A 26,408-nucleotide genomic window follows, 5' to 3' on the forward strand; every position below is an offset into this window, starting at 1 on the left:
TGTTCTAACAAATATCGTCACATTCAGTGATGTTCGGTGGTGCACAGACACTATGTTTTATTCCAAAAGAATATTGCGGTGAGAGATCTAATTTTTAGGATTATATTTAGGTCCTGGACTCCGACAAATGTCTTTGTCAGAAAGTAAAAAACCTATACTGAACATTGGTGATGCTGGTTTAATCATATCCAAATTATATGGCGCAGAAGGTCCAGGTCCACCGACACATTTAAGATCAGGAATTTTTAATCCTCTGTAAAAATAAAATTATACAGAATTAATAATTCATTAGATAAGAAAAAATATATTAGCATATACTTACATGCTAAAACTTGGTCCATAAAAGATGCGTTTGACGTTATAAGGCCCAGGTGTTACGCAACCCTTTTTGTGAGCTTTACGCCACTTTAGAGAAAACATAGGACCGCTTCTAGGAGATGGTACAGAATATTTCGGACCAGGACCAATAGTTTTATCTGTAATCCACCAAAATAAGACAATTTTAATATTATAATATACTTTCGATAAGTACAAGTAAAATACTAAAATAGCAGTGAAATTAATTACCAGTCATTTTTAAAGCAAGTCCAAATGTATAACCATTTGGTTTCAATCCTTGCAGCATATACTTTGGTCCAGGACTTGTACACAAATCTCCAGATATTTCTCTCATACCAAATGTAAATGCTGGATTTCTATATTTCGAGATACAATGGTCTTTATGACCAATGAGCGTTTTCAATTTGTATTTTGGTCCTGGAGCTTTGTTTTAATTAATGTTTAGTAAATTAGCGATCACTATGTTAAATAAAATGTAATATCTTTAAATAGAATTCTTACTGGATAAACCGCAAAATGATGCATCTGTTATTTTAGCAGGCTTTTTCATATTACCAGTTTTACCCGCGGCTTTAGCCGCCTTGGGAGGCATTGTTATAAATTTCAAATTAATTTACATATTTTACAGAAAAATTTGTATCTATTAGAAATGAAAATATTTTAAATTATGTCAACTTCATTTTGATTAGAAGAAAAAAAAACAATTGAAAGTCCAATTGGATCTACCAAATTCGTGTACACACATTTATACATGTGTATATACGTTGATACACATAAGGAATATAGGAATATACATGTCTGATTGAAGACACATCACATTTATTAAATACAAGGTGTAAAAATATATAAAATTATTATACAATTTGTACAAATGTTCGTCGATCCAACCAACACAAAACCGCGTACATATTTTTCTTTCCATTCAATCTTCGTCTAAACTCGAAATAGGATTTCCTGCACATTCACTGTGTCTAACACCAAACGAAAATTTAGGAGCACGTCTTCCAGTATTAAAAGTAGGATTATAACGTGGTCCTGGACTCAGATAATCTTCAGGAAGTTCATGACGCCATTTAAGACTGTATACTGGACTGCGTTTCATTACAATATTTGGATTAATATTCGCATAAGCCGCTGGACCTGGACTTAAACTGTCTAATGGTGGTTCGTAATAGCCACCGCTTGAAAATAAATATTATATTATTTATTAAAAAAGAAAAATCAATTATGATTAATTGAATAATAGAATATACACACATAGTATAAGCAGCTTGTGCTTTCTTATCTGGTATTTTAGAACCTATACATGTTGGTATTGTGTAAGCATTTGGTCCAGGCCCTTCAAGAATTTGCATTGCTAGACCTTTAGATTTGATGCTATAAGCAGGAGCTCTACGACTATGATTCATTGGTAGACATTGTTCAGGTGAATATGCGCCAGGTCCTGGCCCTAAATCTAAAACTATACAAAATTATATTTAATTTAGTCATAAAATTGAATGTATCTTACACATATAATTTTTATGGTTAACAAGCATATATATTTGCAGATTAATTCATTTCATATTTTTACTTGGATCAGTATATTTAGTAGCTATAGTGAATGCAGGTGGTTTATCTATTCCAAATTTTGTTAATTTATTGATGTTATAGCGTGGACCAGGACCAACCGATTCTTGATCTAATCCTACACGATATCTTATACTGTATGCTGGACCTCTACGCTTAGATGGATCGTGTCCAACATATCCAACTAATGTTGGTAATTTATAAACTGGTCCAGGGCCTAAATTTAAACATTTAATAATAAATGTTCAGAGATTATTGTTATAATGTACAAATGAATTTAACTTATATACCTTTGGTTAGACAATCAACCTTGGGTCTACTTTCTACGTTTTCCATTTGCTAGTAAATTTCTACTAAAAAAAAGGCAAAGTAAAAATATCTAAAACTTAAAAGATTATCAAAAATAAAAATAAAAAATTTACATATAATGATAAATTATAGTAAATTATAAAAGACTATAGTGAATATAGTATAGATTTATATATAGCAATATTCACAGCAATTATTGTTGTGTTGTATAAAAATAATTTAATATAATACTATAATTATGATTAAAGAAGAAATTTAATCTAATATAATAAAATAATACAATTTATAATTTACAAATATATTTTTAATATAAAATAACTACATACTACTATTCCAAATTATAATTATTCAAATGATCTTCTAGTTTAAAATGATTATTTTTTGTCGGATTATAATTTAAGTTATTTTTAAGTTTTTTATCCCATCATCTTCCAATTCATTTTCCGAATCTTCTTCTAAATTATCACTAAAATCATCTTCCGAATTATCAGTAAAATCGTCATTATAATTATCTTTCTTAATTCTTAAATCTTTTTTTAAAGATGATTTTTCTGTATTCTTTTCGCTCTCTTCTCCATCGTCGCTTTCTTCTGAATCTTCGTTCTCATCATTACTAGTTTTAGAATCAGTGTTCTTTGAGTTACCTAAATGAAATAAAATATATGTATTATATAGTTATACGTATAGAATCTTTAAATATGGAAATATTGATTATATTTACAATTACGGTTCATATATCTTATAACCGTTCTACGTTTCCTTTCAGGTAATTGTTTCAAGAACATCTGTGTCTCCGCATCCATTTTCATCATTTCTTCTTTGTTTGGTTTAGCTTCTATTACTTCACGTTTTTCACAGCACTTAGGACAAACTTTAAGATCCTTTGAGCAAGGTAGACACATTGTATGATAAGCATGTTTAACTGTCTTTTCTTCACACTTAGTACATTTAGCTGGTGCCTTGAGAGGCTTATATTTCTTATATTTGATCTTCCACTCAATTATTTTTTTACATCTTTCGCATACATTTGCTACTTCAATATTGTTGATAAATTTAGTTTTGTGAGATTTGTCATGTAGATCATTCTTAAAAACAGTTTGATTTTTATATTTCTGAGGCCTAGACCGTTTCGTATTTCCTTTTTGGCAACTCATTATTTGTATTATTTATTTATTTATTAAATATTTATACCCAAATATTACCCTGCAATTCATAAAATATTTTAATTACTAAATAATTCATTTTGCTATATATTTTGAGATTATTAAAAAGTAGTGTTTCAAATAAATTAATTGTCTGTGAGTAATTTATTATTTAATGAAGATATAAACAAAATTAGAATTTATATATAAACACATACGCCATGTATACATACTCTTACCTATTTAGTAAAAAAAATATAAACATAAAAAATACACAATATCATATGTTTGATATTAAAACTACGTTTCCATGATTAGATATTTTTTTCACTCCACATTGCTAGATGAATAACCGGATGTCAGCTTAAAAATTCGATTTTTTAACCTAGCATGACGCCACTATCGGTTGATTTCATTGGTCTTTATTTTGATTAAAATTTCCAAAATATTTTTTTTATAAGAAATATTGTTTACATATGCATTATCTAAAATTGAAAAGATATTTACATATATTTAAAATGATTTCAATTTAGTGCAATATTACAGTAACATTAAACATATTAGTTTATTTATATTCATGTCTTCAATGTTAATATAATACAAAGATATTGATTAAAAAAAATACTTTATAGATTATATGTTTATTTTTTTATGTTTAGAATATTTATTCCTCACACATTATTCAAATATAAGTAACAAAAAAATTTTTCAAAAGGAAATAAACGACGACTGTGTATAAGAGATAGCGAGCCAATCAGCAGTAAGTAAGAGAAGTTCTTGCAGGTCATTGGTCAATGGTCATAATCAAGGAGCCTAGATAACAGGAGGGCGATCGCAATGTATTAGAAATGTACGAAAATGAGGGGATAGATTTTTGCCACTAGAGCGCGTTAGTGTGGCTAATATCAGGTTTTTAAAACCTAGTTTATTGTCGCGGGAATGTAACTATTGTACTCACGCGTTAGTCAAAATAAATTAACCAAATCTTATAATTAACGTTAAAATTAGCAATAAGAAAAATTTTTTTATTATTTTACAATTATTTCCAAGATATTATCGTCAACTTGTTATGTAAATCTATTCAATTTCATCTTACCTAGTCGTAGTTGAGTAAAGGATGGAAAACTAAATTTAAAAAGTCCAATTAAAAGTAAATTGTAATTTATTATTGTAAATTGCACTTTTTACAGGATTAGACTTTTAACCATTTACATCATTGCATTTTTTTTATATTAGTAATTAATAATTATCAATTAAGGTTATATTACCTGTGGTAAAGTGAATAAAGACGTATTTCTCTGATTTAATTTAGCATTCTTATTACGATTCTTGATTCATCCACTTGTACACCCGTGAACAATACATTTATTTACCATTTTGAAATAAATATTACTTTTTATAAATTAAAAAAACATTAATACAATTGCTAATGATGCAGTATTGTCAACAATTGTCAATGAAAAATATGACGTTATAAACTTGACATTAGCGAACATAACGAAACCTAGCGGCGTATTTCCGAAAATAATCTTTCCTTGTTTTTTCTAGTCGCGTTTGCTAGTTATTTTCCTATGTCGATCGCCCTCCTGGTATCTAGACTCCGTGGTCATAATAAAGAAAATGTATATTATTAACAAAAAACTTTTAATTTTCATTAAGTAACGAAACATATTTCATTTATCTCTTAAATATATTGTACTCAAAGATTACTTTAATTAGTTTCGTATATATTTATGGATTTATTATACACGTATATTTAAATATTATAAAAAAACAAAACATTATTCAAAAAGAACTACGTTAAAATCACATAACATATATATATATATATATATATATAATTCCATCGTGTCTTCATTTTGATTGGTCCATAGTACAGAATAGTGGGGGAAGATGTTAGATTAATCTATAAAAGGCGACGCACGGCGTGGTCGGACGTATTCGAGTTGTATAAGGTCTTGAGTGGTTAGGCGATTTATCTTCGAGAGTTTAAAAGTAAAATCAATTAATAATGACTGGTCGTGGTAAGGGAGGAAAAGGATTGGGAAAGGGAGGAGCTAAACGCCATAGAAAGGTTCTACGTGATAACATCCAAGGTATTACCAAACCAGCTATTCGTCGATTAGCTCGACGTGGTGGTGTCAAACGTATTTCTGGTTTGATATACGAAGAAACACGCGGTGTACTTAAAGTTTTTCTTGAAAACGTTATTCGAGATGCTGTCACCTATACCGAACACGCTAAGAGAAAAACTGTTACCGCCATGGACGTTGTCTATGCATTGAAAAGACAAGGCAGAACCCTTTATGGTTTTGGAGGTTAAAGGAGTAAAAATGACATTGGCTTATTAAATCGGCCCTTTTCAGGGCCACAAATTGATTTATTTTACAAAGGAACGAATATATCGCTTTCTATATGTATCATTATGTATGTGAAATCAATCATTTGAAAAAATACGTTAACGTCTATTCTTTTCTTATTAACCCATCTGATTAAAGAATAAGTTTCATTTTATTGTTTATTTATTTGTGTTTTATATTTAATATTATTTAATTAGTTTATGATACTTTTATATATGTATAATATATATAATTTATTGTATAATTAGGTTTATTAAAATGATAAAAATGAAAAATATAATTTAGATCTAACAAAAGAAAAATGCATAAATGCTTACATATGTATATATCGATGACTTAATATTATGTTGTTGATTGTTCGATAACCTTCGAGAGCTTTCTTTAAAGATGGCGCTGATATAGCACAACTTAGAATTTTCTTTACTTGATTTAATTATAGGGAAATAAAAATTAGATTTAAAAAGACACTAATATTATTAATTTTTGCCGTAGAACATACATTAACACATTCAAAGCTTATACTTCATAAATATTAAATACCATAATATTTTATTCATTCTGCGAATAAAAAGAGATCATATTTTTTCTAAAAATGTTGGATAAGATTGTCGCAATTTATAAGCGTTAGCACGTACAGTCAGTGATCACATTCGTACGATAATTATCGTACACGTCACATAATTTGAAGCCTTGTACGATCAAAAATCCAACTTGTACGATAATTTACGATTATTCCATATTTAAATATAATTTTCGATATGTTGTGATTTTGTTTTTGTTACGCGGTTAAAAGAGCGGTATTTCAATTTTTTGATTGGCTACAGTCATTTCTTAGCCACATAGAACATAGATAACCATACAATACATACAATAGTCAGATGGTCAGGAAAAAGGACAAGTTTTTACTTTTTTTTTTGAGGTCCTAAAATCCTAAATCTAGAATTTTCAGAAAATCAGATCTGATTTTTTTTTCTGTGCGTACGATAATTGTACTGAGAACCTGATAATTTTACGGCACTGTGTCGATCAGACAAGCAAAAGTTTATGGGATCACTGCACGTACTGAATCGCATCAGTTGCATTCTAAACTTCACCAAGAATACTTGTTATAATGAAACAAAAATGGACGTTAATTGTCCCTGTGATATTTTTCTTGTTGCCATTGACGTTACAACTTAATTTATTTAATCGATTTCATTTAACACAAATGGTTGGTTCCATAAACACAAAAGAACACCATAACAATGATTTTGGCGCGAAATACAAATACGAAATCAAAACTTTTGAAGTTCCTGTAAGTATGTATTTATAATTAATTTATATACTATAATATATATAATTATATATTCGTTGATTACAAATTAGTAATTTACAAATGTAGTATACATATATATTATATATATTATTATTTATCAATAGCCATTTTTGTTCAAGAGCTTAAGAATTAATACAAAGGTTAATAATATTTATTTGCAGGTAGACCATTTTAGTTTTGCAGTAAAAGATAAATTTAATATCCGATATCTTTTTAACGATACGTGGCGACGTGGAAATAATGCACCTATCTTTTTTTACACAGGAAATGAAGGTGACATCGAAGTTTTCGCCAAAAATACGGTAATTATAAATATATAACCTTATATTTTATTTTACATATTCAATTTGATTGAAAAGAAATTAACAAGCATTTCATTTCAGGGATTTATGTGGGAAATAGCACCAGAATTTGGTGCAATATTGGTCTTTGCAGAGCATCGATATTATGGTTCATCTATGCCATTTGGAAATAAATCATTTATCAATCCTGCACATTCTGGATATTTGACCTCCCAACAAGCTATTGCTGATTATGTTGATCTTATCGAATATTTGAGATCAAATAAGGTCAGAGAGCACAGTCCTGTTATTGTTTTCGGTGGTTCGTACGGCGGTATGCTCAGCGCATGGATGCGTCTGAAATATCCTCACATTGTTCAAGGGTGTGTTATTTAAAGAAATAACAACTCTCGATAATTCATATTTATTTTTGATAGATATCATTTTTCTTTCGCTTTATCGTCTACTTCATTAATCTCACACATATTAATCTCTATAACATAGTGTCATTTCTGAAAGGGGAAAGTTGTTTATATTAAACCATTAATAATAGCGACGATAAAACACGTTAAACGATAAAGAAAAGAAAGAAACGATAAACAAAGAAAAAAACATTGTTATTATCTTTTTGTGCACGCGTTTAGCTTCAGATATTATATGTTGTTAGTTTCTGCAATAATTTTTAAATGATATATTTCATTATATTTATATATTTACAGAGCTATAGCTGCATCAGCTCCGATTTTACAATTCACTGATATTACTCCTTGCGAAACATTTGCACGAATAGCGACGTCCAGTTATCGTGCGGCTGATGAAACGTGTCCGAAATTGATTAAAAGATCATGGAACGTAATAACCAATCTCACGTCGAACGGTATAAACTGATGGATATATTTCTTTTCTCTGATATCTTTTTACTTTTATTTTTATTTTGTCTTTTTATTAATAGACGAGGGTAAAAAATGGTTGTCAGACAATTGGAAATTATGTAAGCCGCTTAAAAATTCAACACAGGTTGAAGAATTACAAAATTTCTTGGAAGATGTTTATGGAAATATCGCGATGCTTAATTATCCGTACGAAACTAACTTTTTAGTACCATTGCCTCCCGAACCTGTAAAAGTAAGCAGATATTATTTGTGGCAATGATTACAAAAGTTAATCTAATTAAATGAATGCGTGGAATAAATTTTTAAAACGATATTTATTTTTGTTTATTTATTCTTTACAGGCTTTCTGCAGTCATTTAACGAACTCGTCTCTAACAGGAAGACCATTGTTAACTGCATTGTATAAAGCATTAAGTATTTTCACGAATTATACGGGTCAAGCAACTTGTACAGATACAATGAATAGCTCAGGAAACTTAGGCGCCGATGCTTGGGATTATCAAGCATGCAGTGAAATTGTTATGGGTCTTTGCAGCGATGGAATTAAAGACATGTTTAGATATGAGCCTTGGGATATTAAAAAGATAAGCGACGAATGTTATAAGAAATATGGTGTACGTTCTCAACCATACATGGCTTGTAAAGAATATGGTTGTAAGGATCTTTCAACCGCGACTAATATTGTCTTTAGGTAAGAGTTTTGTAGATAAATAATGTAACTAATCTGATACATGAGAAACTAATTTCCTTTTTTTTTAGTAATGGATTGATAGATCCATGGTTAGGTGGTGGCATATTACAGAATTTGTCTTCCTCTGCAGTTGCTATGATTATTCCCGACGGTGCTCATCATATTGATTTGAGAGCTAGCAATCCTAGAGATCCTTACAGTGTTACATTAGCAAGAGTATATCATCGTAATTTTATAAAACAGTGGATTAAGGAATATCAAGAACAGATTAATAGAATATTAGTAGTCTAATTTTCTAATATTTCTTTTCTCTTTTTTTTTCTTCTAACAGATGCTGTTTTATGCGAAAGTGGTTCTATATAAAACAACTTTATGTGTATATGTTATCATTAAATTTTATTTTTTAAATTATAAATACAAAGGCAGCATACGCAGATAATTATAATTATTAAAGTCTAATTATCGTGATTCTTATATTACGTGTAAATAAAGTGCAGAAAAAGAAAAACATTCGAAATAATATAAGCGTTTCATTATCACAGTACTTAATAAATGCATTATAAGTAACTACAAAAGATTAAAGAGCATACAAAGTATATGAGATAATAAATATTGTTGGTGTTTTAAACGCATTGTCAATTCAGGCTCGATAATTGAAGGGCTCTATAACCATTTTTTTTTATATTCTTTTTATATTTTATTTATTTCGGTTCGCTTAGATTCTTTTGGTTCGATCAAAAATATATATCATTCGTTAAAACCTTGCTATAATTCTATTATTTTAATTCAATGGCTTCTTTAAACGACATATTATAGTAAGACAGAGATAAGAACATTGATCGATCGATTTAGAGACGGAGACGAGAAATAGGTTTTATACAATAAATAAATAAATTATAATGATAGTCTATACCAAGTTAACAGGGAAATCTTGGTATTGTTAGATTACAATACGTCTCTAATTGTAAGAGTATTTGTTCTCACATACACGCAGACTTTATCGAGACGTGTTGTTTATCAAAAATCTCTTATACGATGATAATGTAAAAACATGTAATAAATTTTGTCAGCTGTTATTAAATATTTTGACATGCATCAATAATATCCTACTTGCCTTTGAGGCATGATATTTATTAGGTTTTTATTTCTAATAACACAGGTACTGTATGATAAACATACTTTTCTTCTCTATTATAATTCTTTTTTTTCCTTTGGAAATGATCTGTGTCAAATATCATGATAAAAGGGATAGATATTGTGTATATTGAAATTATAGTATTCATTTAAGTTTCATTATTTGGTCTGCATCTTGCAATTTTTTCTATTGCATTACAGAATAAATATATAACAATTTGTTATAATTACAATTGATGTACATAGAAAAATTTTCAAAAATTTAATTAAAATAGGACAAATTGATAGAAATAACAAGGAATGATATAATGATATCATTAATATCATCGTATTATAATAAATATTTCGACGCGTGTAAAAGAATATTAAAAGAAAAAAATGTTCATTTAAGTATTTCAAATAAATTCGATTACAAAAAATTCTTCAAAAATAATTTGAAGAGAAGTTATATAACTCTAATTATACGTAAGAATATCACCGTACTATTGCATGAAGCACACATCGAAGTGACTTTATGTATTCTATATATTAGCAATACTACTGGATAAGTTAAAGAGTCACCTCGTTTAATATATGTGCTACAATGTGCATAAGTTGACGTTAGAAATTATCACATTGAATAAAAAATAAATAAATAAATTTATTACTACTTATTAGAAAAAATTATTTAAAAAATGCTAAGTAAGATTTGAAATATCATAATTATTATTTCATAACCTAATATTCCTTTAGTGTGGTGTACGTCGATGAGCCGTAGTTGGTCGTGGTACACCGGAACGACTTCTTACCTTTTTCGGTTGTATAAACGTACTATCCGTTCTTGTGTTATATGTGAGATATATATTTGACATATCAGGTTGTATTTGCTATAGAAATAAAAATAAATTAATTTCAATAGAATATATACAAGATAATTGTAATAACAAATATTGTTTTGAACAACTTACATCTCTGTTATTTCCAATAGGCGGTATTACTTGTGATTTACGCATATTATTACCGGTATATGCTACACACTTTAATTGCCATTCACCAATATCATCATTCCAATGAACATATCTTTCAATCATACTCTGTAATACGTATAAATAATTAACTTGTTAAAACGATTACTTTTAAAAAATTTTCAAATATAAATTTAATACATAATATTAATTAATATATACATACTTGATACTGTGATGGTATATAGTTATTCACAATTAATTCTTGAAGTTGTAATTCTCTTCCGATACCTCTAACACCTTCTAAGAGACCTTCCATTTCTCTTTGATGTTCTTCCTGCAAATCGGATAATTCAGCTTTAACGGACATAAGCATCGTATAAACTCTTGCTAATTTTTTAGTTTTTCCAGCTGCTTCTTCCTGCAAAGAGGAATATTTTTCTTCTATGTCTATACGTTCTGCTTCTTTTTCTTCTATAGCTTTTTTTAATTGTTCCTCTCGACTTTTACGTTGATCAAGTTCGATAGCTGCGGCAGCCAATAATTGTTCCTGAGCTTCAGCTTTTTCTAATAAATTTTCACCACCGACTAATATTTTATTTTGTAAATTTTGCATTTTTTGTCTTAAGGCTTCCTTTTCACTTCTATAAAATAGAAATTTTTCGTCAGGTGGTACAATATTCTATGCTTGTTTTGTTTTTATACTTACTGTGTTCTTTTCAATTCGATAACATCTTTATCATCTGGACTTTTGTCATCTCTTTCTGCTTTATCTACTTTTTCCGTATTTACATCTTTATCACCTAATTCTTCCATCGTTAACATTTGACTTCTCCTGTGTCTTGCTTTCTTCTCGCGTCGTGGTTCTCCTGTATCTTCTGAATCTTCCGTTTCAGATTCTGTTTCTGATAATTCTGTAATATTTTCTTCAAGTTGCTTTCTTAATTGTTCAATCTCTACTTGGAATTGACGAAGCAAAGCATCCTTAGGATCTTCATTTATTCTTGCTCTATTCTTTATATTCTTAGCACGATTAGCATAACGTAGAGTACTTATAGTTTCATCGTAATTTATATCAGCAGGACTTACATTTGCACACTAAATAATCATAGAATTATATTTTAACATGTATAATACTATACGTAATATTTAATTTACTTTGAATGAAATCTTGAATAAATACATACCATCAATGTTTTAGAATTACCACCCAAAGAATCTTGAAGCAATCTTGTCAATTTTGAATTTCTGTAAGGCACATGAGAGCTTTGCCCGTCGACAAGAGCAGATATTACATTACCCAATGTTGACAATGATAAATTTATTTTAGTAGCTTCTCGAAGTCTTACTCCACTTGTTTTTGTTTTACTTTGTCTTTCAGAACCCTAAAATATAATCACTTTATTATATATATTTCTATAACAAAATTTTATATCTATTACGTACAGCTAAGTCCACTAAATGAAGTTTTCCCATTTTAACATGTTGCTCTCCGTCTTCGCCAAGTTGACTGGATTCAACAGTTATTGTAAATATAGCATGAGATCTAGAGCTGGAAACATTCATAGCAGTTGCTCCCACAATGCCTACAAAGGTAAACTATTTTTATTTCGTTTTAATGTCTTATTCATATTTTAATATATTTTGTTTTTTTAAATAAGAAAGAACATGGTACCATATGCAGATGAGATAATTGGGGATCATAAATGCAGTTTTAGATAGAACTAAAATAAATCGACTACACACCAAATCTTGGAGAAAAAATGGGAATTTGATCAACCAGTACAGCAACTTTATGTTAATTTTCAAAAAGTGTATGATTCGATAAAACAAGAGAAAATGTTTGAAATTCTAATACGATGGGACAAAACACTGGCGGAATTTGGTATTTGTGGCAATGAACTTTTGAGTTCCTAACACTAGTTAATAATAATAAAATAAGAAAGACATCGAACTTACGGTTCTTATTGCCAAGTGACATGATGCGATCTAAATCATCAGCATTATTAACGACATAGCCACTAAGATCTTTCACAAAGACTCCAATATCAGGTCGTTCCTTGACCTCTAATCGAGTAGTTTGATCTTTGCCAAGAAGATCTCTTACTTCTTCGTTGTAAATTTCCAAGTAGGTTGCACGTACAAGAAATCTGTACAATTGAATACTGTAATTTTCATCATTTAAACATACTATGATTATACTTACTTTTGATTCTCATCTGCTTTAGCTATGTGCCCAAATATATGAGCAAAGGTATTGGGTATAACACCTCTAAGTTGAGGAGGAGTTTTAGCACCCGACATTGTATATGTTTTACCAGTACCAGTTTGGCCATATGCAAGTATTGTTCCATTATATCCTTGTAAAACTTTATCAACGATAGGTCTAGCGGTTTCATTGTAAATGTCGACTTGAGTAGAATCCGTATCAAAGACGGCATCGAAAGAGAAAACTTTGGGGGGTTCACCGTGAGCTGCATTTGGATTGTTAATAGTTATTTCGCTATTCAATGCATCAACCTTTATTATGTTTTTGCTGTGTCCGTCCAACTCCTTTCCATTTAATGGTCGAACACGAACAACAACTCTGACATTTTCTATCTCTCCTAGTTCTGCGACATTATCCTAAATGAAATAAAAAATAAAATTGTATGTTAGAATTAAAAATATAATTCTAAAAAATAGATTGCAAAAATAGGAATATAAAAGATAATATAATTAAATATATTGACAAAAAAATTAAAAAAAAAAAAAATTAAATTAAATTTAATGATATAGGTGTAAAATTAATTGCAATTATCTATCATCTTTTATCTTTCTTTTCTCCTTCTGTCAAAATAGCTTATACAATAGTTGTCAAATTGTCAACGGGACAAACGTCAAACGACAAATGCAATTATCTACTTGATAATACTCGTTGTTATAAATAACGTATTGTTGAAAAAAGTATACTAACTCCCGTTCCCGGCATTGCAGTACCGTTGATCGACGCGTAACGGTTACATAAAAAAAAGAACAATTTTTTAAAGCATGTTATATGTTATTTTATTTTCTAAACACTGACAGATCAAGCAAAGGACTAGCAGACAACCTCAGTAAACAAATGGATCGATCTGTGTGGTTACTCAGTCACAAGTATACGCATGACAGGTGACGTCATCGTTTTATTCCTAGAGAAAATATCGAATCCCCTAGATTTTAGTTCCTTTTTTTATATTTTAAATTGTTTATAAATAAAAATGAAAAAAAAACAAAGATAATCAAAAAAATATATCAATGAGTATTGGAAAAATATTTGTTACTTATTATAAGTATAATTTAATATTTTTTAATCGAAGGACATGTTAGAATTCAACGAAATATCTTTGTTCTATTTAATTTCATATTCAATATAAATTCCCGTTTTTTATATTGAATGATTAATAAATAAAAATGATAAAAATAATGATAATAATGCAAATAAATTATTGAATGTACAAAAGAATATATTCTTGCATTTATTACAAATGCATTTTAATATTTTACAGTGTAAGACAGATTAAAATTTTCGACAAAGCAATTACAAACCCCCTCGATCACAGATCTCTGTATTTAACATTTAAATCAGTTTTTAACAAATTAATACTTACCTTAATTACTCAATTATATTTCTAAACTATTTTTAAACATAAAAATTGTTGGATAAAGTGTTTTGCTGATTAGAAATTAAAAAATTAATGTAATTGTTCTTTAAATAACTGTAACTTAGCAAGAAGAACTGATTGCTATTTAGATTGGCCATCAACAAACTCGCGAACGATTAAAATCATAAATAACATTTTTTAACTTCAATGCAATCTCGTAATTTAGAAAGAACGTTTGTTCCTTATTAAGATGGTGATAATTAAGAAAGGACATTTATGTTCGTTGATAGTCAATTTATGGTGGCAATTATCGTCGAGTGAAACTAGTATGCAGACACACTAGGGACAATGGGGAGTAGAAACCCTCTTTTTCTTTCATTCTATCTCATTCTCTCTCTCTTCCTCTCTCTTTCTTTTTCTCTCTCGCTCTTATTATTTATCTCTCTTTTTCTCTTTCTTTCTTTCCTCCCCTTTCCTGTTTCTTCTACGCAGTACAAGGCAACCCCCATTCCCCCTATAAGTGCGTGCATGTTAGCTTCGTTCGAACGAACGAACATTCGTGCTCGTTTAAAGCGGTGCAGCTGACGATGGCAACAATACGTTCCCCATGGAACAAGAACACTATGCCTTTTTCCATGGGATTACTCAAAGAGAATTGAAAAACCCAACTAACGTGTGACGTTAACGTGTCCTTGGATTATCCTATAGTTTTTAATTTAGTTTCAAATAATAACACGTCAATGGTGAGTTCAATGCTGTATTATCGTGCATCCATTTTTAATGTTATTTGATTTTTTTTTCTACGAATTTAGGGTAACACGAAATCACGTTGATGATTCATTTTATTTCGACTCGTTCTATTGATTATCAGTGAATAATATTCAAGATACAAAATCATTTTTAAATAAGAAAATAAATTGATTTTGATACGTCAAGTAACTGCTCGAATTTGTTTGATCGAATAAATATTTTTTTTTTATGTGCACGTAGATATGATTTCAATGTGTTTTTTTTTTTATTTGATACGGGAAATATAAACTCGTGTGTGGAAAATATATCTATGTCCCTCACGCGTTTCATATTCTCCTAATTCTTATGGCTTCTGAAAGTATTTCCGTAACTTCATCAACCCTTTTGAATTAAGAAAAAAAGAAATAGTTAGAGTATACTTCCTCTTTAGTAGAGCATCATGTGTATTCATGGAACATTTCATTAATGCTAGTAGTATAAACTAATGATAAATGCAAAGAAAATGTTAAGGCCTTTAAATATCTCGTGATTAGAAGTAATTAATTCTAAGACTCAACAGCCTTCGAATACTTTCACATCTGTATTTACATATAAAAAAAACATACACATTTTTAATGTTGTATTAGAACGTTTGGAAAGTTTATTAAGATTTGTGAAATTTTTCTTTTTTTCTTCTTTTTCATTTGTATTTAATCGTAATTGAATAAATATTAGATTGGTCAATGAGTAATATCGAAATTATTTATTTAAAAAATATCGGTGTTCATTTGAATAGAAAATATTAGAAAAATATTAAAAATGCGTTATTATTTAAACATGTAATTTATTTAGATGTAAAATGTCAAACGTTTTCAAATAAAAAAGAAGAAAAATAATTATTGATCAAACAAATAAATATTATGAATATTTAAAAAAAATTATTTACATGTTTTTTATAAAGATCAATCGGATATAAATTGAAGGGAAAGCCAATGTGTCGTATCTAATCGTTTAAATTATTATTTTTCAAATAATATTAGATTGACTGTAAGTTAAATGATTTTTGTGACACAAGTGTTATCATATCACAGGTAATCGTAGCGAGACAGTTAAAAATAATACAAAAGAGGAAGCAACTGGTGATAGATATGATGAAAACTACTTAATCAGGATTGGTTTTTGTACGTGTGTATTTGTCAGTGATGAAAAAAAGAAGAAGAAGAAGAAGTAAATGTGTATAAAAAGAGGACACGTTGAAAGATAGATAAAACTATTTGAAAAACTATGGTAATAACAACAAGAACATAGAAAAAGAAGAGGAAGTAAATGTATAAAAAAAGGGACACGTTGAAAGGTAGAAGAAACTATTTGAAAAACTATGGTAACAACAACAAGAACATAGAAGAAGAAATAGAAAAAAAGTTGTAGAAGAAGGGAAAGAAAATAGAAGATGAAAAAAGAAAAAAAAATTCGAAGAAGAGAATAGGAAGTAAAAGAAGAGGAAGAACCGGAAGAGGTGGAAGAACCAAAAAAAGAGATAGAAGGAGAAGAAAAAAATAGGAGGCAGAAGAGGAAGAAGAAGAAGAAGAAGTAGAAGAAGAAGAAGAAGAAGAAGAAGACGAAGAAGAAGAAGACGAAGAAGAAGAAGAAGAAGAAGAAGAAGACGAAGAAGGGAACGGTCTGGAGAGGAGAGAAGTTCAGTTAGTCGGTTCTCTTTCCTCTCTCTCGGTAGTGGCAGGTCAGTGTTGCCGTGCTCGTGGCCAAGAACGGCTGTGTTTTCTGAGCTCGCTCGTTATCTTATCCATTAATTTAATTTATCTATTTATTGCATTTCATATATATACATCTACAAATTTTAAAAAATATAATCAAAGAAAAGATACATAAACAGTGTCACGTAAATATTTTCAACTGACCAGGAAGACAATCACGAACGTGGAGAGATGTGACCATTGTGGAAAATTCAAAATCGGCGCTCAGCGCAAACGTCGGACACGCACGCACATATACACACAATAAACACACATATACATATAACAGGAGGAACATGAAGACGTAAGAAAACACGAGGTAGGTTTGCGCCAGCGCAGAGATTCATTCATCATTTTATTATTTATTAATATATATATATATATTTATGCATGTTATTTCGAAAGTTTTCTGTATATTTGCGTGCGTAAGTTTGCCCAGCCTGCTTAAGTGTTGTTTGGATCTTTTTTGGGGGATTTTTTTCTTCACGATCTTTTCATAGAAATGACTTTCTAGATCATCAGGAAAGATTTGAAATTCGAATAATACCTGTGTAAAATAAGTGATGATTTATCGTCGATTTATCGAACATTTTAGACCCTTTGATCGAGAGATCGACAAAGATGAGTGTTAGAAAGTCGGATCTCGAGAGGAATTCCGTAGTTTTACGATCAACCATATCGCATCTTCTCACGGTAAACTTCTATAAGATTTTTATTATTTTGTTCTTGTATTTTTTAATAAATTTTAATTTTCCTATTTTTTTTTGGTTTGTTTTAATTTATTGAAAGATCCGTGTAAATTCGTGAAGAATTCAAATAATTTCAATCGATCAATATCAAACGTACATTTCAGAAATCCTATGATTAAATGAGACGATAAAGTAGTTTTTTTTTTTTAGAATAACGAAGAATATTTTTATTAAGTTTTAGTATTTTTTTGAGTTTATTTTTTGTTTTCAATGTTTCTCTTCAAATATCTATTCTATCATTGTAAAACGATGAGAAATGCGATATCGATGAAACGTTACGATGTATGCCTGAAAAATAGGTCTACGTTACGCATGTACACACGTGTGCGGTTTAATAATAAATACTCACGGAACTCGTCAATACTGACGATCAATATAATTTTTCTCTTTCTCTCTTTAAGTTTTTTATTTTTCATGATTTACACGATGATCTAATATTACTTCGAAGTAATTAGATTTTAAATTGAAATGATTTAAGTTTAAATCCCATTAATTTGTCATTGTACGAATAAAAATCAAAATAAAAAAATAAAAAATAAAATAAACAGAAGAAGAAGAAGAAAAAGAGGAGTTTCATCGACTCCCCTTTTTCAAAACGAACTCACAGTGTAAATATGTAAATGAGAATAGAATAGGAAGCTGTCCGAAGGCTGTCGATTCTTTCGACAAAAGCGGAAACAGGTTCTCGAAAGGTTTACTAACGTTCCGGACTCTAAACTATCTTTTTCTCTTCACTCCACATTTTACTTTCTTTTTCTTACCATATACATATCCCCCTAGTCTTGCATTTGGGAAAACACCAGAGAAAAAGAGAGAGAGAGAGATAGAACAAGAGACAAATACAGTATTATTCACGAGAATACATGGGAATATCTTTTCTCATGGTAGTACGTTAGTATATTTAAATACTTTTAACGTTTTAGTCAAACTCCTAGGCACGTGCGAGGGAGGAGTTCAAGGAATTTAACGACATCGCTTGCATATTTATATCATTTATTTCTAACAAATATCCTTTCACTGATATTCCTAACATACGAGAGTATTCAGATACATTCTTCTGAAATTCTTTTGCGATATTTACATATTCATTATGTTTATATCGATTTTCTATAGGTTTTTGTTCGTTAACAATCATATTTTTTTTTTTTTAATTAAAATATCTACGTTAATCATTTGTCTCATATGTATAAGTATTTAATGATCTTAAGATATTTTTAAAGATTTTATTTAGATTTAATTTTTCTCTTATTTGCGATAATATTGAAATAAAATCGAATTTTATTGAAATACCATAAAAGAAGATGAATATATTTGTGATTTTCAATCGTGTTTAAAACACGTCACACATTACAATACATGTCTTTGTGAGAAAAATAAAATATTATATTAGATAAGTACAAATGCGACTTTCATTTGAGTATTTAAACATCTAACGAATTTGTTTACCTACATACGTGAAAGTGGTATAGAAAATGTGTTCATGTTAGTTAGGTCAAACAATTCGAGTTAGTTTTGATGTTGAAGTTCTCTCTCTCTTTTCTCTCTCTTTCTTTCTATTTCAGAATTTCAGCTTTCTTCCAGTTGTTCTTGAACGATCACAAGTAACTCGCGGTGCAACGCTGAGAGGTTGGGACTTTTTCCTCGAAGAATTTCTCTGAAATTCCCGAGGCGGGAAGAGCGTGCACCTTGCACCATAAAGTCGATCTTCTTCCTTCCCTCTTCCTCCTCCTGCTTCTTCTTTTCTTCCTCTTACTTCACTTCTTTTCTCTTAGTTTTCTTTTTCATTTTATTTTTCTTCGTCTTCGTCTTGGTCTTCGTTCTTCTTCTACGGGTCGTTATGCGTACTGGAGAACGTTCGTGGCAGTTTGTGCTGCAAGTATGAACGTAGTAGGGCATGCCGCGTAAGACAGATGTTGGCTTGGTGAAAGAAATAAAAGAGTTAGTGAGTAAGGTAGAAAAAGAGAGAAAAAGAGAGAGAAAGAGAGAAAGGGAGAGGTCGACAACGACAAACTGGTAGTAGCTCGTAAGCAATGTGACCGACCGAACGAACGGCTCCAGTCCATTACCACATCGCTCATCTCACGAATATGTCTCTTTTTATTTATTTCATTATTTATTTATTTATTCATTTCATTTTGTATTTCACCGAAATCTCGAAAAATCTTTCTCACGTTGGATAATTGTATTAATTAACTGTCAACTTTTATTTTTCTTCCTTTTGTTAGGAACATTTTTGAATTATCCTTTTCATTGTATTTGTTATACGAAATATACGAAATAATATATCTCTTTCTTGAATAATTTTATTATAAAACTATCATCTCTATTTCATGTCATTCTAGGAAAATATTTTTTTTTTTTTTAAATTATATCTCATTTTATATCGTTTCGTGAAAAAACATTTGAAACGTTTTTGTATCTTTTGTTTCTCATTAATTTTTACTATAAAATCATTTGTGTCATGTTTTATTTCTTATAGTGAAAATAATCAAATCATCTTATGTGTATCGTATAGTAATTTTATTATTTATAAAAAAACGTGATATCATATAACCATTAATATAATAACATTAATATTTTCAATTTTTTTCATTTAAGTTCTCGTTGTCAGAAGAATTAAAAAATAAATATTTACAACGTATGACATATTTTTTTGATTAGATTTTTGTTGTTGTTGTTGTTGTTGTTATATAATTATAGTTAAGTAATAATAATTGAAAAACGGTTCATCGTACGATAGGATGCGGTATATCGAACGGTACATGGCGTCTAAAGCGCGTGCATGTGTGGCATACAAGCCGGGTCTTGATAAATTATCGTCAGAATTTCCGCACTCCTGTACTTAATATCGATTTAACAATGAACACAAGTCTGTTCTACTGCTGTTGCTACTTGTTATTCAAGAGAACATAGATACACATACTTCAGATTTCATTTATAATATATTAAAGTCCCGATAGGATTGTTACCATCTATTTCTAAGCCATTAGTATAATTAATAGTCGATCGAAGTGTCAAGCAAGTTTGTTAATAACTATGATAAGTTGTGAGTACTCAACATATACATATATATATAATATGTTTACTAAAACTTTTTTACTCAGTACAGTATATCTTATACACCATATAAATGTTGAATGGTTTTTTTGAACACCTTGTATATAACTCGTGAATATTAACTATTCTAATATAAGTAGAGTGTATTAGTGCACTAAAATAATTGTTAATTAATCGATGCAACTGTTTATTGTAGTCTAAAAGCTCGAAATATATGATCTATGTACCGTATTCTTTAAAGTGCACCGTTAAACTGGGTCATTGTCCTCTGTTAAAGTTCTTTTGTTAAATATTGTTTATATTATGTCTCACATGTGTATAACGGGAGTAATATTCGTAATAAATAGAATTTCTTCTTTCGGAAAATCATATAAACAACATTGAATAAAAGAATTTTCATCTTCAGACTGGCACACAGTCTGAAGATGAATTTCTAGGAAAACGGTGCTCCGAACACATATTCCGTTCTTTTAAACAAGAATATACATTTCTTTCGATTAATTAACAATTATTTTAATACACTAATACACTCTACTTATTTTATAGGAATATTTTATCTTTTGAAATCATTACTGCGCAGGAGCGATAAAATAATCACATTAGAATGTAAAAAATACTAAAATTAGAACATTATAATCTTAAATTTTCTTTATTAGGAATATTATTATCGTTGCACACATGCGCAACGTTCGGAAAGTCATATAAACAACACTGAATAAAAGAATTTTCATAAAGGGCAACGTACCAGTCTGAAGGTGAATCTCGAAGGGAATGGTATATAGATCATATATTTCGAGCTTTTAGACAACATTAGACGTTTTTATCGATTAATTAACATTTATTTTAATACTATAATGCACTATACTTATATTACAATAGTTTTTATACATGAGTTATGTACAGGGTATTCAAAAAGGACTATTTAACATTTATATGGTATATAGGATACACTGTACTGAGTAAAAAAAGTTTAGAAATTGTTTATAAACAATATATATATATATATCCTCTCAATTTTTATATTTAATATTAAAATATCTTTATCTTTTCTTTTTTTTGTTTGTTTATATATTATATTTATGTATATCTATTTCAAACTCTTCTAAAATGTATTATACGTTTAATCGTTAGTTACGATGATAACGGTCTAAGAGAAATATCAAGTGTGAAATCTGCATATTTTCATCCTCTCTCGGCAGGTCGTTTATCAAATTATTTACCGTTGCGATTAATCGCATGAACGGGCATCGTACATATTGTACATATGGGATGATGTTGGCACGACACGATGAAGATATAGGTAATATTTTTTTTTACATTTTATTCAAGGTAAAGAACATCAAGGAATGCTAGAATTATTTTTTCTTTTACTTATAACTTTCTTTTAATCAATATATTATGTATAGATTTATTTAGCGTATTTTATACAGTTTTCTATCAATTGTATACCTTTTAATTATCTACTTTGCAACAAAAAATTATTTTAAAACTAAATATTGATCGATCATGGAATATTTTTTAAGTATTAGAAATAAATGTTGATCCTTTCATGGTTAAACATTAAATAATTCATGTTAATTTAATAAATAACAAAATTATTACAATTAAATATTAATCGAACATGAAATCTCGTGCATTATTAGAAATATAATTTCGTGTTATTATAAATGAAAAAAAATGTTACAAAATGACTTATAAGGAATGTAATAATAGCGTATATTGGGGAAGTTTAGAAGATATAGTAATAGTTAAGAAAATCAAAGTGAAAAATAAGCGTGGCTTGGTGGTTTATTGGTTGGCCAAGGGTAAAGGTATCCGACATCGTAACTCTATGAGTATTTTCTTTTTTCTCTTCCTTTTTGGTATACTATAATAGCGCACACAACGTGTATAGCGCATTGGAATTTTAAAGTGTGTAATCGTGGCTAGTAATGGCACCGTAGTTGTAACACCTTGCTGTTCGCAGCTACGATCGTAGCCGAGCGTTAGCCACGCTTCGATAACCATGGAACTTGTTAAATTACGAAAGGTCGACCGCGAATACGATCGAATAGGATAATGAGATGAATGAAACCGATCGCCGATGGTATGTGAAACAAGCGCATGACTTTGAAAGAAATTTTCTTGCAGATTTACGAAGGTCGTGGATAATTTTAACAATCTGTCATCTCGATTTTTTATCCTAAGTTTCATTAAATTTCATCATATAATGAATCTTATATAAAAATGAACATTTTATTTTATTAGATAAAAATCGTATATATATGTATATTTATTGATTATTATATTTATATACCATATACTGTATATGTTGTTTACTCATATTGTATTTCATTTGAAATAATTTTTATCGGAGTTTTATTCCTTGCATATCAAAAATAAATTTCATTCGATTTAATTTAAAAAAATGCGAAATGCAAAATTATTACTTTAAAGAAGGAAATAAAGAAATGGATATTACAATATTTATATGTAATATTAATATTTAAAAAATAATTATTAAAAATATCAATTTATGGTATTGATTAATTTACTCATATATATATATATATATATATATATATATATATATATATATATATATATATATGTATATATTTCTTTTTTTATTTTTTAAAATAAAGGATTTGAAATTTTATGTTTTTGACGCGACAAGTTTTATTTTGCAATATACATATACAAAAGATCGAAGTGGTTGATGTTCCAGGAAAGGAAGGGTTGCGCAAGCGCGTAACAGATCCTTCCTTCTTACGGAAAGAAAAAGCTAATGTTAGTTGATCCTGGCTCCTTCGTGAAGGAACGTGTTATTCATCCCTAACGCGAACTTCCAATATTTCCCGCCAAATTTATCGGTACCACGTGTTCTCCAAAAAATCATTAATTAATAAACTCGTGCATCGAAATGTTCGTCTAATTTTTTTTATATTATCTCGAATTTACGATAGTCTCTAACCACATATTTTTTTTTTGTCAATTCTACAAATAACAAGAAAGGATTATTATATATATTGATTTATTTTTATAAAATAATTAACACGAAAATTGTTTAACTCATCATTAATTTTGTATATATATATATATATATATATATATATATATATATATATATATATATATATAAATATGGTTTTATACGACTTATAAAATAATTCATTGATAACATATGGAAATATGCAAATAATGTTTTTGAATACAAGTACAAATATAAGTAAAAATTAACACGTATCATTTAAAATTTGATCATCTAGTCATTAATTGTTCGAATAATCGTTACTAATTGATACCGATATATATATATATATATTTTTTTCAATATAACAAAACAAAAGTCTCGAGGACAATGGCATTTTTACAAGCATAGAACAATAACTATAAATAATATTCGAGGATGATCGATTTAATAAAGTTAACAGCTAATATCGATCGATTGATCTCTTTCTAAACGATTACAAAATTATAGAATCCTTCACGATAAAACGTCGTTCAACTTTCTTTACCATATAAATATAATCGAACGCTTTCTATTCAAATTGACGCATACAAAGCCGCTGTTCTACATATGCACGCACGCGTATACTTATACATCTTTTTCGTATAAGGAAAATAATAAGAAAATAAGGAGAAGAAAAAAGGAAAAAAAAGAAAAAAAAAAGAAAAAGGTGTCGACAATGAAGGATCGATATTCAAGGTGTAACCTGTTTCTTAAGTTTACCGATCGATAAACCTCATAACAATTATGGCGAGAAATACGGAGAGAGTGACCAGGTGAAACGGGGAAAAGTTTAGCTGTAAAAAGAAAAGGAAAAAAAGAAAATATAATGCAACTACTTTCAACCTTCATGGCGAGGCATCTCAAGCGAGGAGCATCCCTGAAAAAAGGTAGAACGCAGCGAACGACGTGCACCGTTCACTGAACACAATTTTTCAAAGAATAAAAGTGATTTTACCGTAATTATCATTCTTCCGTGTATACCATACGTAAATTATGTATATGTATGCATATGTGCGTATAAAAATACTACCGGTCCACAGTTTGAAATCGTTACGTAAATTCAGAGTAAACTAGATATTTATATGAATAAAAAAAATCAATGTCTCTTTTTATTATAGTAGCCAAGGTAGGATTTATTTATCAAGAAAAACTTACGTAGTATTATGCTTTATAATATTTTCTATGACTATTTTTATCGAGGAATGAATAGTTTTCTTCGAATTGCTTTTTATTTTAAAACTCAACTATTATTTTTAACCACGACCTAACACAATGTTTTTCCATGTTTCTTATAGTAGTTTGCAAGAAATATCACAGTAAGAAAGTCCGTTCTAACAATTTACTTTACATTGAGGGGTTTAACAATAGAAATATCGGAAGATGCTGTTAAAATCTGTCAAAAAATTATTCAATTTGTTAATATTTAATATAAATCAATTTTTACGGAAATCGGCATTCAATTCTAAACATTTAACAGGTAATATATCTTCCATCTGTATGATTTAATTTAGAGATAAAGAAAAAGAAAAATAGATAAATGACCTTATTTTTATCTTTTTACATTAGTATTGATGCTTAAACATAATAATAGTAAATTTGTATAGTAACTTGTTAGTGTAGGAGAAACGAACTTGGACGATTCTCGATCTAGTATCTCATTTGATCGATATATACACAGATATATAAATATATGTACGTGTATGTGCAGGATATATAAAATATAGTATAGTGCTATTTACTATGAGTATAGGTCTGCTTGAAAAAAATATTATCATCACGCGATGTTAGGGCCAAGTTGGATACTTCGAATAATATGTATATTGTATATTTAATATTCTTACGATTCTTGGCAAACGTTATTATTTTCGTCTGAAGTATGTTTTGTATAAATAAGAATTTTATTGTTAATCATGAACTATATATATATAGATGCACGTGGTAAAGAAACGAAGAGAGAAAAGTACCGTAATATACTAAGCAATGATTTTTAAATCGCCTAATAACGCTCGAATCGTTATGAGGCATATGGGTATGCATTTATGTACATACATTCATCATAAATGTATACATAATCAAATAAAATGCTACAACGTAACGGTATATGATGTTAAAGTATGACTGAAAAATCTTGATCATATTTTTTTTTCTATTTTATTATATTTATTTTTGTCGTTGTTGTTGTTGTTGTTGTTGTTGATGTTGTAGTAATTCTTTAATTAAAAATGAGATTGTGAGTGTAATATCATTAGAAATCATGAAAGGCGAAAGGGTTAGGATATAAATTCAATCTAAGGTGTCTTTTTAATGTCAAGGCCACGTCCTCGATTATCTTTCTTTGTTCCTCTTTTGTTAGCACATTACGATGGATATCTTCTGACATTTCATTTGAAGTATCGTTGTCTATCAGGAAACAGTGCTAAATCTTTTTCTTCTCTTATCATTGTGATTATTACTATCATTGATTATCGATTGAAATGTTGACGTTTAGTTTTCGTTTAATTGTTACGTTAAAAAGTTAAGATCAAAAGTT

General features: G+C 28.9%; 7 protein-coding genes across 20 annotated transcripts in view; 3 read left to right on the plus strand and 4 right to left on the minus strand.

The window, feature by feature from the left end:
• Positions 1 to 4: 4 nt before the first annotated feature.
• On the minus strand, positions 5 to 989 carry LOC107074049 (ciliary microtubule associated protein 1A). Its single transcript, XM_015335067.2, is given in 5 exon segments — positions 5 to 93; positions 96 to 253; positions 323 to 476; positions 568 to 762; positions 841 to 989. Coding segments are annotated over 5 exon segments (687 nt in total). The 5' UTR covers positions 932 to 989.
• Positions 990 to 1,141: 152 nt separating this feature from the next.
• LOC149030918 (ciliary microtubule associated protein 1A) lies at positions 1,142 to 2,623 on the minus strand. 2 transcript variants are annotated; one of them, XM_089177185.1, is made up of 5 exons: positions 2,544 to 2,623; positions 2,199 to 2,258; positions 1,913 to 2,125; positions 1,597 to 1,801; positions 1,142 to 1,520 (listed from the first exon to the last, which is right to left on the minus strand). In XM_089177185.1, the coding sequence occupies exons 2-5, from the start codon at positions 2,242 to 2,244 to the stop codon at positions 1,262 to 1,264; spliced, it is 723 nt and encodes a 240-aa protein (XP_089033311.1). In that variant the 5' UTR covers positions 2,245 to 2,258; positions 2,544 to 2,623; the 3' UTR covers positions 1,142 to 1,261. The 2 variants fall into 2 exon arrangements, with proteins under 2 accessions (XP_089033311.1, XP_089033310.1); XM_089177184.1 differs by having other exon boundaries at positions 2,199 to 2,261; positions 2,544 to 2,618.
• On the minus strand, positions 2,454 to 4,063 carry LOC107074143 (uncharacterized). Of its 3 annotated transcripts, none has more exons than XM_015335282.2 (4): positions 3,985 to 4,063; positions 3,593 to 3,844; positions 2,939 to 3,420; positions 2,454 to 2,861 (listed from the first exon to the last, which is right to left on the minus strand). In XM_015335282.2, the coding sequence occupies exons 3-4, from the start codon at positions 3,369 to 3,371 to the stop codon at positions 2,614 to 2,616; spliced, it is 681 nt and encodes a 226-aa protein (XP_015190768.2). In that variant the 5' UTR covers positions 3,372 to 3,420; positions 3,593 to 3,844; positions 3,985 to 4,063; the 3' UTR covers positions 2,454 to 2,613. The 3 variants fall into 3 exon arrangements, with proteins under 3 accessions (XP_015190768.2, XP_089033312.1, XP_015190770.2); XM_089177186.1 differs by having other exon boundaries at positions 4,035 to 4,053; XM_015335284.2 differs by having other exon boundaries at positions 3,599 to 4,056.
• A 1,229-nt stretch (positions 4,064 to 5,292) lies between these two features.
• On the plus strand, positions 5,293 to 5,815 carry LOC107074189 (histone H4). Its single transcript, XM_015335390.2, has one exon. It carries the CDS (start codon positions 5,371 to 5,373, stop codon positions 5,680 to 5,682), a length of 312 nt encoding a protein of 103 aa, XP_015190876.1. The 5' UTR covers positions 5,293 to 5,370; the 3' UTR covers positions 5,683 to 5,815.
• A 152-nt stretch (positions 5,816 to 5,967) lies between these two features.
• On the plus strand, positions 5,968 to 9,409 carry LOC107074187 (lysosomal Pro-X carboxypeptidase). Its single transcript, XM_015335389.2, has 7 exons — positions 5,968 to 7,013; positions 7,196 to 7,336; positions 7,418 to 7,698; positions 8,035 to 8,192; positions 8,268 to 8,440; positions 8,550 to 8,899; positions 8,968 to 9,409. The coding sequence occupies exons 1-7, from the start codon at positions 6,831 to 6,833 to the stop codon at positions 9,188 to 9,190; spliced, it is 1,509 nt and encodes a 502-aa protein (XP_015190875.1). The 5' UTR covers positions 5,968 to 6,830; the 3' UTR covers positions 9,191 to 9,409.
• Klp64D (kinesin-like protein 64D) lies at positions 9,269 to 14,092 on the minus strand. Its single transcript, XM_015335388.2, has 9 exons — positions 13,934 to 14,092; positions 13,184 to 13,602; positions 12,937 to 13,127; positions 12,424 to 12,563; positions 12,165 to 12,362; positions 11,687 to 12,075; positions 11,204 to 11,621; positions 10,981 to 11,106; positions 9,269 to 10,899 (listed from the first exon to the last, which is right to left on the minus strand). The coding sequence occupies exons 1-9, from the start codon at positions 13,946 to 13,948 to the stop codon at positions 10,762 to 10,764; spliced, it is 2,034 nt and encodes a 677-aa protein (XP_015190874.1). The 5' UTR covers positions 13,949 to 14,092; the 3' UTR covers positions 9,269 to 10,761.
• Positions 14,093 to 17,083: 2,991 nt separating this feature from the next.
• LOC107074194 (C2 and C2B_Munc13-like domain-containing protein staccato) overlaps positions 17,084 to 26,408 on the plus strand; it is a 28,319-nt gene continuing 18,994 nt past the window's right edge. For 3 of the 11 annotated variants that reach the window (XM_089177070.1, XM_089177069.1, XM_089177076.1), the window contains exon 1: positions 25,244 to 25,355. In XM_089177070.1, the coding sequence (XP_089033196.1) occupies positions 25,259 to 25,355 (97 nt within the window). In that variant the 5' untranslated portion in view covers positions 25,244 to 25,258. Of the gene's footprint in view, positions 17,400 to 22,143; positions 22,187 to 23,662; positions 24,766 to 25,243; positions 25,356 to 26,408 lie in introns of those variants that run through there. The other 8 variants (XM_089177077.1, XM_089177078.1, XM_089177074.1 and 5 more) reach the window with 7 other exon arrangements.

This window comes from Polistes dominula, unplaced genomic scaffold (assembly GCF_049000335.1).
Source record: "Polistes dominula isolate Pdom_NZ unplaced genomic scaffold, Pdom_raw_medaka contig_20, whole genome shotgun sequence".
Classification (NCBI taxonomy): Eukaryota; Metazoa; Arthropoda; class Insecta; order Hymenoptera; family Vespidae; genus Polistes; species Polistes dominula.

Bases quoted from the DNA above. Each gene is read 5' to 3' on its own strand.
- LOC107074189 (XM_015335390.2), top strand. From the start codon at position 5,371: ATGACTGGTCGTGGTAAGGGAGGAAAAGGATTGGGAAAGGGAGGAGCT.
- LOC107074143 (XM_015335282.2), bottom strand. From the start codon at position 3,371: ATGAGTTGCCAAAAAGGAAATACGAAACGGTCTAGGCCTCAGAAATAT. The intron at 2,862-2,938 runs GTAAATATAATC...TATTTCATTTAG, and splicing joins AAGATATATGAACCGTAATT to GTAACTCAAAGAACACTGAT.
- Klp64D (XM_015335388.2), bottom strand. The intron at 11,622-11,686 runs GTAAGTATAAAA...TCTATTTTATAG, and splicing joins ATCGAATTGAAAAGAACACA to AAGTGAAAAGGAAGCCTTAA. The intron at 11,107-11,203 runs GTATGTATATAT...TACGTATTACAG, and splicing joins ATATACCATCACAGTATCAA to AGTATGATTGAAAGATATGT.
- LOC107074187 (XM_015335389.2), top strand. From the start codon at position 6,831: ATGAAACAAAAATGGACGTTAATTGTCCCTGTGATATTTTTCTTGTTG. The intron at 7,337-7,417 runs GTAATTATAAAT...ATTTCATTTCAG, and splicing joins AAGTTTTCGCCAAAAATACG to GGATTTATGTGGGAAATAGC. The intron at 8,900-8,967 runs GTAAGAGTTTTG...CTTTTTTTTTAG, and splicing joins GCGACTAATATTGTCTTTAG to TAATGGATTGATAGATCCAT.
- LOC149030918 (XM_089177185.1), bottom strand. From the start codon at position 2,244: ATGGAAAACGTAGAAAGTAGACCCAAGGTTGATTGTCTAACCAAAG. The intron at 1,802-1,912 runs GTAAAAATATGA...AATTTTGTATAG, and splicing joins TACTAAATATACTGATCCAA to TTTTAGATTTAGGGCCAGGA. The intron at 1,521-1,596 runs GTGTGTATATTC...TTTATTTTCAAG, and splicing joins GCACAAGCTGCTTATACTAT to CGGTGGCTATTACGAACCAC.